This window comes from Diceros bicornis, chromosome 32, assembly GCF_020826845.1.
Source record: "Diceros bicornis minor isolate mBicDic1 chromosome 32, mDicBic1.mat.cur, whole genome shotgun sequence".
NCBI lineage: Eukaryota > Metazoa > Chordata > Mammalia > Perissodactyla > Rhinocerotidae > Diceros > Diceros bicornis.
This window is the reverse complement of record NC_080771.1, coordinates 4363990-4380596: the sequence shown is the minus strand read 5'-3', so window position 1 is coordinate 4380596 and position 16607 is coordinate 4363990. Positions and strand designations below refer to the sequence as shown.

The following is a 16607-nucleotide window of genomic DNA, read 5'->3' as shown; positions in this document are numbered from 1 at the left end:
CGTTTACCTATCACATTTGGCAAATATGAATTATAAAAATCCTAAGCTATTCTAAGGAGATAATCCTTAGCAATTGTAACAACTATATTTTCTTTGAGTTTTGTTAAATTTCTCTTGGTTTTTCAACATGTTTTCCCAGTCTTACAAAACATTCTTTTGTGGGTGGAGTCACCTCCTTTTAAAGCTGATAGTGAGAGACGGAACACACATAGACCCTCCGCTATGACATGGCTGCTCCTCTCTCTCTCCCCCCCAATATCTATAAATTCACACACACACACACACACACACACACACACACACACACACACACACTTACACATGTGTATTTATTTGGAGGTGGGGGGACATGACTTGTTATATTTTCTACTTGTAGCTATGAATCATGATCCACATTATAAATAATTCTACCATATTGCCATCTTGACTGTAGACAGGACGTGGAAAAAAGGATAACCAAAACATTTAAAAAGCCAACAGGAAAATAGTAAAGAATGTTTAAGGCTAAAAATTAAATAAATCAACAGGTGCACGGGGCACTGTTGCCACACAGCCCGCCCACTTGACACACGGGGCGGTGCTGCAGCAGGGACAAGGGGGTACTGCCCGGGGGTACCCAGGGACCACAGCTGGCCCTTGCACCCCTTACTGAGTGCTCCCTCCCCAGGCAACACAAGAAGCTCTCCTGAAGAAAATGTCCTTAGAAACAGTTTACGGAGGAGCCTGCGCACCCCGGGCAACACTGCACATGCGTCCAAACAAGTCTTCTTCAGGGTCAGCTGGGGAGGCTGGCAGGACGGACCTTCCTCAGCTTGTACCTTGTTTTAATTTTTACAGAAAAGGAACGGTCTTCTCTTCTTTTGTCCTTTAACTGTTAAATCCAGTCTTACCTAGATATAGATTCCTAATCATTCCTCTAGATCCTCTCTTAAAATCACACTGATGAGCTCATCCATCCACTTATTCATTCAAGACACATTTCTGAAGAGCTGACGGGACTTGTGGATGGGCAGAGCTGGAAGAGACCTTGGGCATCTTGCATCCCACGCCCCTCATTTCCTCGAGGGTGATGGAGGCAGGGCCAGCCCTACAGCCCAGGGTTCCTCACCCCCAACCCCTTGATCTAGTCTCCATCTCACCACCCTACCCAAGACTTTAGCAAAACTTCATGCAAAATGTATGTACTTTTTCATTTCAAAAATGAAAAAACTACAAGATGAAAGAATTTTTGTACCTTATTGTTATTTATAAAGCTAATAAGTATTGCAAAACGGAATGATAGAACCAAAGGGTAAATGTGCCTTAAAAAAAATAATTGCAGGGTTGGTAAAGAGTCTTTCCTTTTTTTTTAAATTAAATGTTTTATGAAGTCATATGCTATATACATATGACAACTTTTCTGTCTTTCTGCATGATTAAGAAGTTTCCAAAAAGACAACAATACCACAGAACAACACTGGGAGGACACACAGTCCACAGCACTGACATTTACTACCTACGCTTCTAGGTTACAACATCCACTTGAGGTCTAGACACACATGGAGATTAGCTAAGGAAACATCCATTTTCTATTTAACCAGAAGGAGGATGAAGCTGCTGCTAACATTTCAATAACATGTAAGATTCATAACTGTCATTATCTCAAGTGAAATCAGACTGAATTTAGTGGAGGGACTGACTGACTGATGAACTTAAGTTCTGGACAGTTCTATTTACAATAGTAGAGGTTCAGATACCCAACACATCTCTGCAGGGACATTTTAATGAATAATTCTATACACCAAATTTATCTTCTTGTGGACCATATATTTGGGTAGGAAGACATCATACTTCTCACCCCACTCCTTTAATAAAATTTACTGTGCCCCTTTCCACAAAAGAGAGAGCTTCCAAAAAAACTGTTAGCTGACAGTTACTACTATGAATGAAGAGCTTCAACTGCTGTTTACTCTAATCCCCCAGGAAAATTACATCAAAAATGGATGTTTTATGACAAAATCACTCATTTATCTCAAAACCAGAACAAATAGAAAACAACACTATTCAGGGAGTTGAAGTACTTTTCTGACCACTACTGCAGAAACACAGAAACCCAGCAGATTGCAGACATGCAGGATTCAGCACTGGATAGGAAAGAATTAACACATCACACTCAGTACAACTTTAATAACTGGATTGAAAGTAGACTCTTAATAAAACCAAAATATTCCTTCCTCAAGGCAACCATTAGCTACAAAGGAATAATGATTCGTATCCTTGGTCCATAAAGAAGACGCATTTATTTACATTCTCAATGGACCAAAAGAGGTTTTAAACTGTCACAATTAAAATTTTATGCTTCCAAAAATATCATATCATAATGCATTTAACTTAAAGCTTCAGGTATTAATAACTTCATTTAGACTTCTTAAAAAACAAACACAAACATACTTTCTAGAGTGCAAAATGCTTCTTATTAAATACTCCAGTAACACAAAAGCAATTTGTTTTTAAACACAGGAATCCTTTTCTGAAGGATCACCCCACAGAGACATCCATTGCCGGCAATGGACGGGGAACAAGACTGCCAGCTCGGGGAAAACGCAACGTTAGAATTTTGCGCTGGGTTTCTGCGCCCGTCCAGATGACCCCACTCATTTGTACAAACTCATTGTTGGACTCTGGTACATGCACATGTACGCGTCACAGAGAAGTCTTCGCGCACAGCCTTGGATTCTTCTGGAGTCCAAGGAATGCAGGTCTTCGAGAGACATTTTCAAGTACTCTCCTACTTCTGGGCACGGGGTAACTTGAGGAATGTTGAAGCCGTTCTGACCACCTACGAGAAAGAGGGAGAGCTATATTCAGGGCAGTCAAGTTCTAAACCCTGTGCTGCCCTGCCCCACCAAAGCAACTACAATTCTATAATTTAGTTTCTACTTTTGAGGATCTGAAAGACCTTATTTTACTTCTCATTTCTAGAAGCTAAAGCCTCTTTTTAACTTTTAACAGTTTTCTCACTTCTTGGTTTCTGAAAGGATTCTAGGGCCAATAGTGAATAAAACTGGTAAAAGGACACACACCCTGAGCAAAGTCCAAAACCTACTTTCCAGACTTCTGTCTCTGTTCACCTAGGGAAGAGTGTTACATAAACACACGCACACAACAGTCAACTCTTCACATTCCCACATCCCTTCCCAACGCAAGCACCCTGTACACTTCACCATGAGACTGTCCAGTTCAGAGCAGATCTAGTAAAATGAATACCATTTTACTTCCCTAAACTTTAAAAATGTATTTGTGCAACTCCCACAGGTTTTGTTTTACGAATCACTAGACTGAATGAAGATGCTGCAGGGGTGGTTTTAGGGATTCCAGGAAAGGCTCTCTGCGTTGGCCTCCCAACAGCTTTTCCAAACATCTGAAACCCCTACGCTTTTGAGTCACACTGTTAATGCAAATCTAACGGAGGTAGGCACGCCTCTACAGACGGGGCTGTGCTGTGCCCCTCAAGGGTCTGAGAGCTGAGAAGATGCTGAGAACCCTTGCTTGAGAGCTTGGGCCTCGGGTCAAGAGGCTGCCACAAGGGAGTGTCCTTAGGGGACTGGAGCTTGCGAGAAGGGCCAAAGGAAAAACGGGGCTATAGGAGAAGAACGGAGGAAGGCGAGGTCATACCTCCCAGCCTTGCCCGGGATGGGTCCTGATCTGCACGCGGCACACAGGCAGGCGTGGGGCTGCTGGACAGTCGTTTCCTCCCTGACACCTACCAGAGCACCTGCACTTCACACGCACTCATCACATATCTGTTACATAACGACTCAGTATTCTAGAAAATGGCCCAGAAGCTATAGTATATTCCCCATTTCAGGAAGAAACACATTACATGCAGAATAGGCTTATTTTACCAAAGAAGATATTTACATCCCTCCTCAGCTTTGTCGCTGGGAAGACAACATGGTTTAGTATAAAAAACATAAGCACTGAAGTCAGAAAGACTGAGTTAAATATCAGCTACATGACCTTAGGCACCTTAAACCTCAGCTTCAATAACAGGAAAACAGGGATAATTCCCCTCTTGCAAGGAAGGGTTTGGGTATAATGACTTAGTGTGCTTCTCAGAGAGCCTGGCACACAGGCACTTAACAAATGGCGACTACGGCACAGAAAACGAGAGGAGCCTGCAAGTAAAAGACACTAAAGCCACTCAGCCCTAAAATACGAATTTGGCACTTTTTTTAACAAAGGCCACATGCATGTCAACACACCACAACAATATTATTCCTCAGTTTGGCAGCAGGGCTGTTAATGCGTTTCAAGATTTAAGACTGTGTCACCAAGATTCTCCTGAAAGGCTGTTCACACAAACTACTTTATTACTCAGAACAGGCTATCCCACTCTGAACTGTCCCACTACAAACTAACAGGGCGCCACACAGAGAAGAAAGGTGTTTAAAATACCATCTCGATCAGCCATGCTGTCAAAGAAGAGCCAGGCAGAGTCGTCTTTCCCGTACTTCACAAAGGCAACATAGTGGCTTGTTTCGATGCAGAGAACAGCAAATAATTCCATCTTCTGGCAGGGAATGCAGCCGTGTCGCCAGTCCCAGTCAGGGAGATCTTTGGGAAGTGACACTGGGTTATATTTGTGATTCAGTCTCTTGGGATGAAGGTGGACCTAGAACGGAGGATGAAGAGAATGTCATTAATGAACCAAACAATGTTTCCAGTGAATGAACTCCACTTACTCTAACAGAATACACCCTACAAACAGCAACCAAGTACTTCACAGAAGTCTATCACGTAAACAGAAGAGGGGTAAACAATACCATTTAGTTATGAATTTTTTAGACTTAATTATGATTTTGAAAACTTTTCAAAATCTTAAATCTGTTTTCAATGAAAAATAATTTCCTATTTAAATAAGAGAGCATCCACTAAGTGAAGCCAGACTTACTTGGGTGTTGCAGGTCTTACAGAACTGCTTGATCTTCCCTGCAGAGATGTCGGGGTCCTCATAGCACTCTCTGCACTCATACATGGCAAGGCCTCCACAGATTCGGCACTGCCTGGGGGCTAGAGGGCAGGGGTGGGAGGGAGTTAGGGGCCTTCACAAAATGCATTCTTTCATTAAAAAGATTAAAAAGAAAAGTTAAGCTTTAAAAAAGATAATGTTCATGGACTCAAAAAAGTCTATCCCTTCCCATCGCCATAAACTTTATGTTGGATTTCCTTGGATTCAGGATATCTTTAAAGACATTTTCTCTGACCAAACGACAATTTTTTAAAATAATATATTCAAGGGTGTTTCCTCCCGATTACATAATGTCTATTGATTAAAACTCAAAGATACAAGAAAGCATAAAGAAGAAAACTGAAAGCATCTACAATTTCAGTTAGCAAGAGAACCATCGTCAATACTACTGTGAATTTTCTCCAATAATTTTATAGCTGCATATTTACAGAACCATGTGTGTGCACACGTGCACATGTGTGTGTAGCTCCTCTTGTAGAAAGTGTTAGCATACTTACCTTTGTATTTAACATTACGTCATGACCACTTTCATACACACTGGTCTTCAAAAACATGCATTTTAATGGCAGTAGTTTTGTTATACAGCTACATCATAATTCATTTAACTGCTCTCCTCTTGTTAATACATAGATTGTTTCTAGTTTCTTAATCATGTAACAATAAACATATTTGCATACAAAATATTTATTTGCATGTCTGATTATTTTCTCAGAATAAATCCCTAGAACTGAAAGTACTAGCTTAACATTTCCAGGCTCTTCAGATGTTGAATTGCCTTTTAGAAGACTTGGCTCCTGTTAGACTCTTACTCACAATTAATGAGAATGACCTGACAGACTATTTCAGAAAAACAAACTAAAAAATCAGACAGTATACTTACTGTCAAGCAGTATACTTACTGTCTTCAAGTAAATCTGTTATATTTAATTCCAGAGAAGGAAAAATTTTTTTAAATAGTTTAAAGTCTTTTCCAAATCGAGGCATCTGAATAATCAGACAAGATGGTGCCTAAAAAAAAGATATATATTTTTAGAAAAAATGTGCTAAAAAAATTTTCCCAATGAAACTAAAACAGGCCTGGCTGTCTCCAAACGGTGGTTTCCCCATAACATCGATGGCCTGTAAGACAGGATCCACGTGTGAATGTGGAGTGTGGAGGCACAAGTCTTCAAACAGTCCAAAACCTCAGGGACACAGACACACTCAGAGGTCAGCAGTCAACAGCCTTGGGTCTCTAATAAGTTGATGACTATCTAGAGTGACAGTCTACTTTGGGTTTATATTTAATAAAGGTTTTGGAAAAATTATTTTTGCAAGTATAATAAAGAAACTGTCGTCACTGAATGACACTATTCCTGAAATTTCAACAAATAAATAACTGTGGCTGTTAAGGTTTTACTAGAACATTCCTTCAGAAATGAATACAATAAAAATAAACCACAAGCATGTACTACCACTATCACGAAGACACTCAGTAAAAAGTAAAAGAAAAATCCTTTCCTTTTCCTTGAAATACTACTTAAAAGTTTTCAAGTTACCAATCAGTTTGCTATTTTCTTTGGCATCAAAAAACCAAAAAGTTCAATCTTAATTCTAAGGCATTTTCTACAAGGACACAGTTAAAACACCCTATATTTTTAAATTTGTGTTTTGTTAACAGTTTGTGTTTCTAACTGTTCTCAGTGGGATAAAATTAATAGTTACTGAGTAGTCTTAATAGTCATTAATAGTAGTCTTAAGAGTAGTCTTAAGAATACTAAGGACTTTCATGTAATATACAATAAGTAATTATCACTAACCTCTGCAAATTTCAGGTTACTGTTGATAAAAGACCATTCTAACAACTGCTGAATTGTAGGAACCCCAACTTTCTCATTTTTTTCCATAAAAATTTGATAGAAGTAACAATCTTGCACTTTTTGACCTGCTGATCTAAAAACATGCAGAAAAAACACATATAATTTATTTATGAAATGCTTAAATCAAAACGTGACGTTGTTCCAGCAGTATTAAAGAACAGAAAAGCTATGAAATTGATGGTGCAACTTTGGATAGTCAGAACAACAGGGGAAAGACAATAATTTAGATTAAATAATTAAACGTACTTGTGCATAAGACCTTAAAAAAGATTTATTTTAGTTTTCATATTGAAAAATTCCCTTAGTGATCAGCAGAAAAATAATGGAATAACATCCACAATCAACAAGCACTGTGTGAACAGTAATAACCAGAAGCTAAACTCACTTGCTCAACTTAACTGTCCAAATCTAGAGAGAAGCAATCTGTATTTAATGCTTGAAACAGGAAAACAAATTCCTATATGCCTGAATGGGACAGGCCCTTAGAGACCTTGAGACGAACTTATCATTTGTAAAATGACGGTCCTGAGTTCTAGGGAAGGATAATCACTTCCCAGCAACTCAACAGCAGAGCAGGGTGTGGAACCCAGGTGTGCTAACAACCACTTACCACTCTTTCCACGACAGCCGCCCTTTAGACGGTCAGGTCACTCATTTACTCAACACAGACCAAGTAAGCGCCTACTTCCGCCAATCATGGTGTTAACCCTATATTGAACATTTTCCCTTCTAAATATTTAACTACAGAATGCCATTATTTTTAAGACTAACTCTACCAAAAGGACTGGTGATCTTTAAGTTTACTATTTACCTTTTTACCAGAATTTCTGGGTATAGAATCAGACTTTATAGCTAGATTTCAAGATATTTTAGTTTTCGTAATAAAACCTCAGCTACTCAGAGTCCAACCTTTAGAAACCTTCAGCTTCCCAAAGCAACATATACCCTGAAATAAACAAAACTTATCTGGTGATAAAGCAAGAGATTCTTGAGAACCCACAGCAAATACAAACAAATTATAATGAAAAAACCTGAAGGTTATGCCGTATCAGTATTTTCATTGGTTGTTGATGACTATGAAAGCCAAAAGCATAAAAAAAAATTTGTAGGTAACAAAAAAATAAGACAGAAGACTAAAAAAGCAGAACATAGTAGAAGTCAGTAGTTGTAACAACTAGAAACAATAATAGTGGCAGAGGAGGGGATGGTGGCTGAAGGGAGCACCAGGCAGCCCACACTGAGAGGATCAGCAGTGAGACTGGGACAGAAGACCCGGGAGGGTGGGGGACAACAACCACTCAGACCCCATTCCTGAAGCCTCAGAAGGCTAAAACCCTCAAGGAATTAGCCGCTCACTAAGACGCAAATATACAAGAATCTCAACCAAGTTGGTGCTATTGTACCAAACTGTACAATTTACATTGCCGTTTTCCACTAAGAAAATCTAAGAGCAGGAGGGTACAAATGTTGCATTAACTTTAGGAAAAAAACAGACATCTACAGAGAAGATAAAAACATTCATGGATTTGTATAATATTGGTCTATCTACCTTCATAACACAGACCATAATGGGTAGCCACCAAACTCTCTACAGATTCTAGGTTATCTAGCACTATGGAACGTAACAAATCCACGTAATAAGACGACCCAGACCATGTTCTATAAGCAGAGGTAATTAGCGATACAATCTGAAAATTGCCCTATATCTTTGCTTCTTGATTGCTCATTTTATTCCATCATTTTTCTTGGAATGCTTTGCCTCCGTTCACTACCCTCCCTTGTTAGCGGCTATGACTTTAGTTTCACCTTATCTTTAACACCTTACACACAATTAGTCATTATTATTACTACTACCATCATTGTTACTGTTTTTTAAATATGAAGGCTTAATTTACCCACATTTACCAATATCTTGATTTTTCCTTGTTTCTTGCATATAACTCCTTTATTCTAAATTCAGTTTTGTCCTACTGAAGAATATCGTGTCATAAGTCTCTGAGTGGTAATTTAGTCCTGGTTCCTCCTGCTCAGGGATTCTGTGCATCTTTATTCCTAGAATTTAGGTCTGTCAAAAATTCTGAAAAATCTTCAGCTATTATCTCTCAAAACACTGCTTGTTCCCTACTCTCTCTCATGTCTCCTTCTAGAACTATAATTAGAATCTATCTTCCACGTCTCTTAGCCTCTCTTATTTTCCAACTCTTTATTCCTTTGGGCCACATTCTGGGTACTTTCTTTAGATCTATCTTCCAAATGAGCAATTCTCTCTTTAGCTGTACATATTGCATCCAGGGGGATACTCGTAGCCTCTCAGCCAGATATTTTATATATGGAGATATATTTTTTATTCTATTTCTGGGAATTCTATTTTTGCTTATTTGATGTTATTTGTTATCAAATCTGCATTTATCTTCCATACGTCTCTAAGTCCTTTTGTCTCTTCAATCATTTAAGAATATTTTGTAGTCTCTTTTAGACTGTTTTACTATTTCAGATTCTTAAGGACTCATCTTCCTACTTGTTGCATCAGCTGACTCTCCCTCAGTCAAAAAGAAAGGCTCATGGGGGAGAAGAACAACAGTTGGCAAAAAAAAAGGGCTAATTTTCAAAGTATCTTTTCATAGTCTTTAAACCAGTGATTCTCAATATGAAGAGGTTGCTGAAGTGGGAGGGGAGGCAGTGCACCTCTCAAGGGTGTCAGAGCTTCCCAGGGCCTTCTTCAAACTCCACAAGACCTTCAGAGCCTGAGATGTATTCCTAGACGCATCTGACCCCTTCTCACCCCTGTGGGAATGACTGCAGTATGCATCCTGTGTCATTACTGGGAGTGTATTACATCCCTACGGCATGTTGGGCTAGGAGAAACAAGAATGACAACCATTTTAATCATCTGGAATTCATCTCTTCAAAATGAAAAATGAAATGCCTTTTTTCTCCAAATTGACTGCTCGATTTCCTACACCAAGTATTAAACATATCTTTCCTTCCTCATTTGTGTTTGAAGGATGACTTAATGCTGAAATACCACATATAGTTAATTCTATTTCTGAACACTCTATTCAGTTCTGTTGATCCATATTTCTAATTTTATACCAGTATCACACTGTTTTAATGTCTACTGCTTTGCCTTTATAGCTTATAAGCAATTCATAGCTTATAAAGAACTCTTTTTTAAAAACTTCAATATTTTCACCTATTTCATCTTATAGAGAACTCTAAAATCACTTCACTGAGTTCCAAAAAAAATGTTAAGATCTTGCTTATGTGCAAATTATTATGTAAAAAATTAATATCTTTAAGTTATTTAATCTTCCTACCTGGAACACAATCTTTCTCACTAATTAATCAAATCACTTTTTAGCTATGTACAAGTCTTTTAAAAAGCCTATCACAATCAAATTGACTTCTTGGCATCTTATACTTTCATGAAGTATAAAATTATCCCTTTTCCATATTTGCTAGAAGGTATACAGAAAAGTTATCGATTTCTCCATGGTTATTTTCTACATGGCCAAATTAAAAATTCTTTTAGTGGGGCCAGCCCAGTGGCTTAGTGGTTAAGTTTGCCCACTCCACTTCAGCAGCCCAAGGTTCGAGGGTTCGGATCCTAGGTGCAGACCTACACACCACTCATCAAGCCATGCTGTGGCAGCCTCCCACATACAAAAAAATAGAGGAAGATTGGCACAGCTGTTAGCTCAAGGCCAATCTTCCTCACCAAAAAAAAAAATTATTTTGTTAATTCTAGTAGTTTCAAAACAATTCTCTACGATTTTCTAGGTGTACATACAGCTATTACCATCTTTGAATAGATAATAAATATGTATTCTTGATGTTTACATATCATGTCTTATTTCATTAGTTAGAACTTCCAAAACAATATCAAACTATAATGGTGGTATTATCTACCCTTCCTTCCTTCTTCTTATCCATCAATTCAACAATGGCATCAAACAACACCGCTTAAGACAGAGATACGTTAAGAGTACTTGTCTGTGATGAGCTTTTAGGGAAGTAAATGCTATATTAGCAAGATTTTCAACAGAGAAACCCAGGCTAAAATGTAAAAAGGTCCTGCATTTAGACTGTGAAAATTAAACTATCTGGAAAGTTCATCCATTAAAACATCTCACTAAAAACTTTACTGCCTTAGATTCAAGGCTTTCATTCAAGATGGGGGGAAAAAAGACCAAGTTACAAAACTGGGAACAAGAGAGCTAATCAAAGCTAAATTAATTCTTTGAGTGCTGCATAGTCAAAATTAGTGTTGTCACAGTGTTTGATTAGGTTAGAATAAGATTCTCTTAAATGGTTCATTAATTTAAATTACAAAATTATTTAGACAGTTTTATAATGAGATGACTTGCAATAGTAGTTATTACTGTGCTTAAAATTAAAAGCACAAATTTACATTGGATTCGTTCTTCAGGGTAAGTATAATACTACGGAGAAGACAATGATTAAAATTACTCTACAGTGTAGGAACCTAACATATTAAGATCCCTAACCAAATACAATATTAAGTAATCACTAAGGAAATCATTTCTACTGAATGATGGACGAAGAAATAATGATTGTCTATTTTTCCAATACTTTTGTAACAATTTAAAAGTTACCTTATTTTTAACAACGGTTCTACCCTTAAAATATGATGAAACAGGATATTCAAGAATTCTTCAGGATCTAGGAAAAAACAGAAAATCAAATAAGTCACAGAAAAAATTTTTAAATCATTCTATTTTTTATTTATAATAGTCATATTGCTATACTGAATTCAATTTCATAATCAATATTATTTCAATTAAAATCATAGTTGTCAAGTTTTCCTAATGAAAAAAGGATATTCAAAAGTTATGAAAAAGTATTAATGTTCCAATTTTTTTATAACTTACTGCATTTGAAAGGGTATAATAATTCACATATAGTGAAATAATTTTAATTTCTTTTGAGGGGTTTCAGATAAGTGGAATAAAACCTGAAGTATCACCTTGTTTTTTTCCTGCTATTTAAATAATTATCCAGTCTCTAAACATTATAACTAGTTACATTATGCGGCTATCACATTCAAAGCCAGGAGTTGAATCTCTGAGTAAATCCATTCGCAATGAATAGATTAAAACACTGTCTGACTGTAAACTTAACCCCAGTCGGCCATTTGGTAACTCCCTTAGCAGCAAGGAAAGCTCAGTGGGAGAATGTGGATGACTCAAGGCCGCCCTTCAGCACCACATTCGGAGAGGGAAACAGCTCCAATGTCACTGTGGCTGGGCAGGAAAGAACTTAGTCACTCATTTAATGTACTAGAACCAGCCAGCTTTTCAAAGGGGTTCATTATTCCACATCATCTCTCCCTTTTAGAAGAAAGTATTTACAGAAAGGGGAGAAAATTGTATGTCACATAGAAAGAAATTTCTAATTTAAAATAAAACCCCCAAAACTACACAGACACACATTTCAGCCAATAATTTAGCATATGCTTTTGAGTTATTTTTAATGCATATCCTATAAATTAAGACAGTCACCTTTTTCTTCAGAGGTAAATCCTGATGCAGCCTCAACTTTTTCAAGTATTTTCCTCAATTTCATAATCTTTGTTGCACACACATATCCATATCTATGTTAGTAAAAAACTATTAATTAATACTGGCATACATATTTAACTAATATAACACATTTTGATAATCACACATTTCTTATATAACTCTAGCATGTCATAAATCAATAGGCTAGACAATTATTTTGAAAAATACAATTATAGACTTCTTCTTGAGGTTTGAAAAATTAAAAATCTAAAATCAGAATTATCCCAGACACATTATTATACCCTAAAAATACCTGTTATATGCTGATACAAGAAAAAATATTTTTAATTTATGATGACTGGCTTTTTAATACAATTTGCTTAAGAAATTAAAGCACTTACTTTATAAACAGAATAGACAATTTTGAAACAGAGAGAGTCCTTTTAATACGAAGGATGAAATAGCCACCAAAGGGAATGGAGAAAGCACTGATAAGAAATTGAACATCTAAAATCTGCAATTAAACCAGTCATCATAATCACGACCTTCTCTCTCACTCTTGTCTGACTACAGGACATAGTACTGTCCAACACAAGTTGGACCACAGTATCTCAATAGTGTTTATTAGCAGACTTATGGTATCTTGGAGGAACAGAAGGAAATGGTAACATGCCTTAGAGTTTTGGATTTGATTTGTCTTGTTCTAATATCAATTACTTGGGGGAATAAAATAGACGATAAGTTTAAAAATTTGCTAAGGCAAAACAGTTGATGTAAAAATCAAGACTCATAATTATCTTAAAGGGTAAAAACTACAGTCATTTTTGGAATTTAAGGAAAACAAAAGATGTGGGAAATTTTATTCTCTTAAAATTTACTTTCTTAGCATGTTATATACTAGGTCATTCTGAATGCTTATTATATTTCAGTATTCTGCATTTTTTGGTCAAAATAATATATCAAACTATTTTTTAATTTTAATAGTTAAATAAGAAAAGTATGTCACAAAGTTTAAATTTATCTGAATATGAACTTTAAATTACATAGTTTTTTCTCTATATTCCTGAATGAATAGAGGTGTGTCATGATCTATGGCCCTAACTCTTCAGAGTTTAAATTTTATAGTGCAACATTACCAAACATAACTACTACCACTTATCAAAAGTCTTGACTAGCTGTCTCATCACTTGTGCTTGTACCATTACACATTGCTTCCTGTGGCCAAAGAAAGACACATCTGTAATTCTTAAATTAGGAAATGACCAAAAAATCACCTTTTAAGGAAGGTGGAGGGAGGCCTAAATATATTCCTTTAACCAAAAAATGTGTTAATAAAATACATGTCATTTGTTTCTAATACAAAAATATTAAATACTAGCTATTCTATAAATAAAAAATTTCCCTTGCTCCTTTTCTTTCTGATAAAATTATGTTTAAGAAGCCAGACTGTACCAACTGGACTCATAAGTATGATTACTGTTAGGGGTGCTGTTGGAATAAACTATTTCAGAAGATAAGAATCCCAAGTACTTTCCATCAGCTTCTCTAGACCTACTGCGATTGCTAAATTTGTAGTATAACTCTACCGAAATGTTGTAACCATTTCACAGCACACACTATGTGCTACACCTTGGCCATATCTAAGAAATTAAATAAGCAAAGACGGTACAGAGACCAAAGCTTAAAAAAATTGTTAATACTTCATCAAGAGAACAAATTTTAACCCATTTCTTATTAAACGAAAGCAAGGTATAAATTAATTACTGTACCAAAACACAGCAAATAGGACAACATCTACAGGCAGAAGAACTATATATCTTCTACTTACATTCTCAGAGGATTTACGATTTCTGTCCTCAGCAGCTCTTGAGTTTCACTATAATATTCTACATCATTCTTTTCTTTGGGTCTAAGTAACACAGTGTCCAGAACAGAACTAAAAGCAAACAAGCTGCAAAATAAAAAGGATATTTTTCCTCATTTTTTTTTGAGAAACAAATACAAAAAAGAATATGAAGAGGGGCTGGCCCGGTGGCGCAAATTGGTTAAGTGCACATGCTCCACTGCGGCGGCCCGGGGTTCGCCAGTTCGTATCCTGGGCGCGCACCGATGCACCGCTTGGCAAGCCATGCTGTGGCGGCATCCCATATAAAGCAGAGGAAGATGGGCACGGATGTTAGCCCAGAGCCAGTCTTCCTCAGCAAAAAGAGGAAGATTGGCAGATGTTAGCTCGGGGACACTCTTCCTCACAAAAAAAAAAAAAAAAAAAGGAATATGAAGAGAAAAATTGCAAAGTCTGGAGAAAAATAACATACAAATTAGTGTTTTTCATTAACACAGGTGCCCAGACCCCTGTTAAGGTCCCCATGGGTCGATCATCAGGGCCTAGAGGTCCTTCCAAGTTAAGGAGAATACTAATATCGAGAAGGCAAACCACAGATTGACAGTGTTAAAGGATAAAAATATGCATATAGTATATTAAGAAAACTTCTTTGCAAAGGTTGAAAGAGGGCCTACAAATCTGAGTCAAATTAGCAACAGACAACAGAGGAGGATGTCTAGAAACTGTCTCCCAAGAAAAACACATGCCCAATATATAACCCACGCTAGATACCGTACGCTCTCCCCACACTCCTTTGCAGAGATCTAAATTTCTTTAAATGCAAAAATCAGTTGTGAGTGACTAACAGCAATAACTTGCTGGTATCAAAGAAAAAGAGTATTTGGCTAATATAGATTTTTATCAGGAAATCTAAAGATTATGATACCAGTTCTGTAAGGCTTGTTTTTGTCAGCATATCTGAGAGATTGCAAGTATTCTGGAAAAAAAACGGCCCACCAATTTCATTCTTCTCCCTACTTACAAAACTTTAACATCCCACTAACTTTCTAATGCTTGTGATACGGCTGCACAGAGCTGGTAGATTACACTCAATTTACCGGGCAACATGCTTGGTTCAATCTTCAGAGTGTAAAAATTCCTGCCATGTTAAGTTGTTCCACTGTAGAATAAATTACATATACAAGAGCAACCATGCTTCTACTGGAATAATTCTTTAAAATAAGTAATTTTATGATTGTCTCTGTCCAGTAAAACAAACACACACCAGCCCAAGGCTTATTCAAGTCGTGTTATTTGATATGTGCACGACGATACTGTACTTATTCTCTTCAGTCTTATGACTCCCAGACACCCTCGGAACATCTGTCCCACTTGTAACACTACCATTCGCCTCTTCCTCAGCATTCACTGCATTACTTTTTTATATTAAATTTTTGGATATAGGCACATGAGACAACATTCAATAGGCTCCAACGAGTACACAGTGAAATGCAAATTTCCTTTCTTTCCTGACGACCCCCAGCCACCTAGCTTCCCTACCCAGAGGCAGTTAGCAGTTTCTTTCACACACACACACACACACACACACACACACACACACAGGTGTCCCTGCCCCATGGCACGAGCTATACCTATGCATGAGCTGCATTAATTTTAAACTTACCAGAATAAGGTCGAGTCTAAGTAACAAGAATTGTAATGGCCCTGGATACCTTTCTTCTTTCCAATCATTATCTCTAAACCTTCTTTTTCCATTTTTGGTGGAGTATTTTCTTCTACTACTTCACTTAAGTAGCCTCCAAATGCTGAAAAGATAAAAATGAAAACGAAAAGAATGCTTTTCAACTATTACAATACGTATAGATATTCCCACATATATTTCTTCATTTTAAAATATATTTTTGTATTTTGATGCAAAATTTGTTTCTCAATTTAGAACTAAGTTAAAGGTAGGTTTTGGTTGTTATTTAGCTTGGCTTGTAAAAAATGCTACTGTTCATTTTCAACCTCACCTCCTCCACAATTTAAAAAACACTTTAGAGTATTAAGTAATGTGTAAAAAGCATCTGCCAAGTAAAAGATTTTGTTGCCCAAACATTCTATTATTTGTCTGAAGATGTTTCACTTTCAAGTTGGAAAAGGAAACAAAAAATTCCCAAGTTCTATTTCAACTGTAATGAAAAACGTTATCATAAAGATGGCTTTCCTATTTACACCTGCTTAACCTTCCAAGGCTTCAGCACTCTTAACCAAAACTAGAGAGGGACAGCATCAGGAAACTGCCTCCTAGTGCAAGTGATGAGGAGCTCCGTCCTTCATCAGTCAACCCAAAACTATGACTTACGATAATCCTGCCTTCTACATAAGACACG

At 37.0% G+C, this 16607-nt stretch overlaps 1 protein-coding gene across 4 annotated transcripts in view; it reads right to left on the bottom strand.

The window, feature by feature from the left end:
• Positions 1-2262: 2262 nt before the first annotated feature.
• CYLD (CYLD lysine 63 deubiquitinase) overlaps positions 2263-16607 on the bottom strand; it is a 71006-nt gene continuing 56661 nt past the window's right edge. For all 4 annotated transcript variants that reach the window (XM_058527792.1, XM_058527791.1, XM_058527794.1 and 1 more), the window contains 9 exons: positions 15899-16040; positions 14221-14343; positions 12393-12484; positions 11487-11553; positions 6811-6943; positions 5911-6019; positions 4934-5052; positions 4438-4654; positions 2263-2818 (listed from right to left, as the gene is read on the bottom strand). In XM_058527792.1, the coding sequence (XP_058383775.1) occupies positions 2634-2818; positions 4438-4654; positions 4934-5052; positions 5911-6019; positions 6811-6943; positions 11487-11553; positions 12393-12484; positions 14221-14343; positions 15899-16040 (1187 nt within the window). In that variant the 3' untranslated portion in view covers positions 2263-2633. The remainder of the gene's footprint in view (positions 2819-4437; positions 4655-4933; positions 5053-5910; positions 6020-6810; positions 6944-11486; positions 11554-12392; positions 12485-14220; positions 14344-15898; positions 16041-16607) is intronic.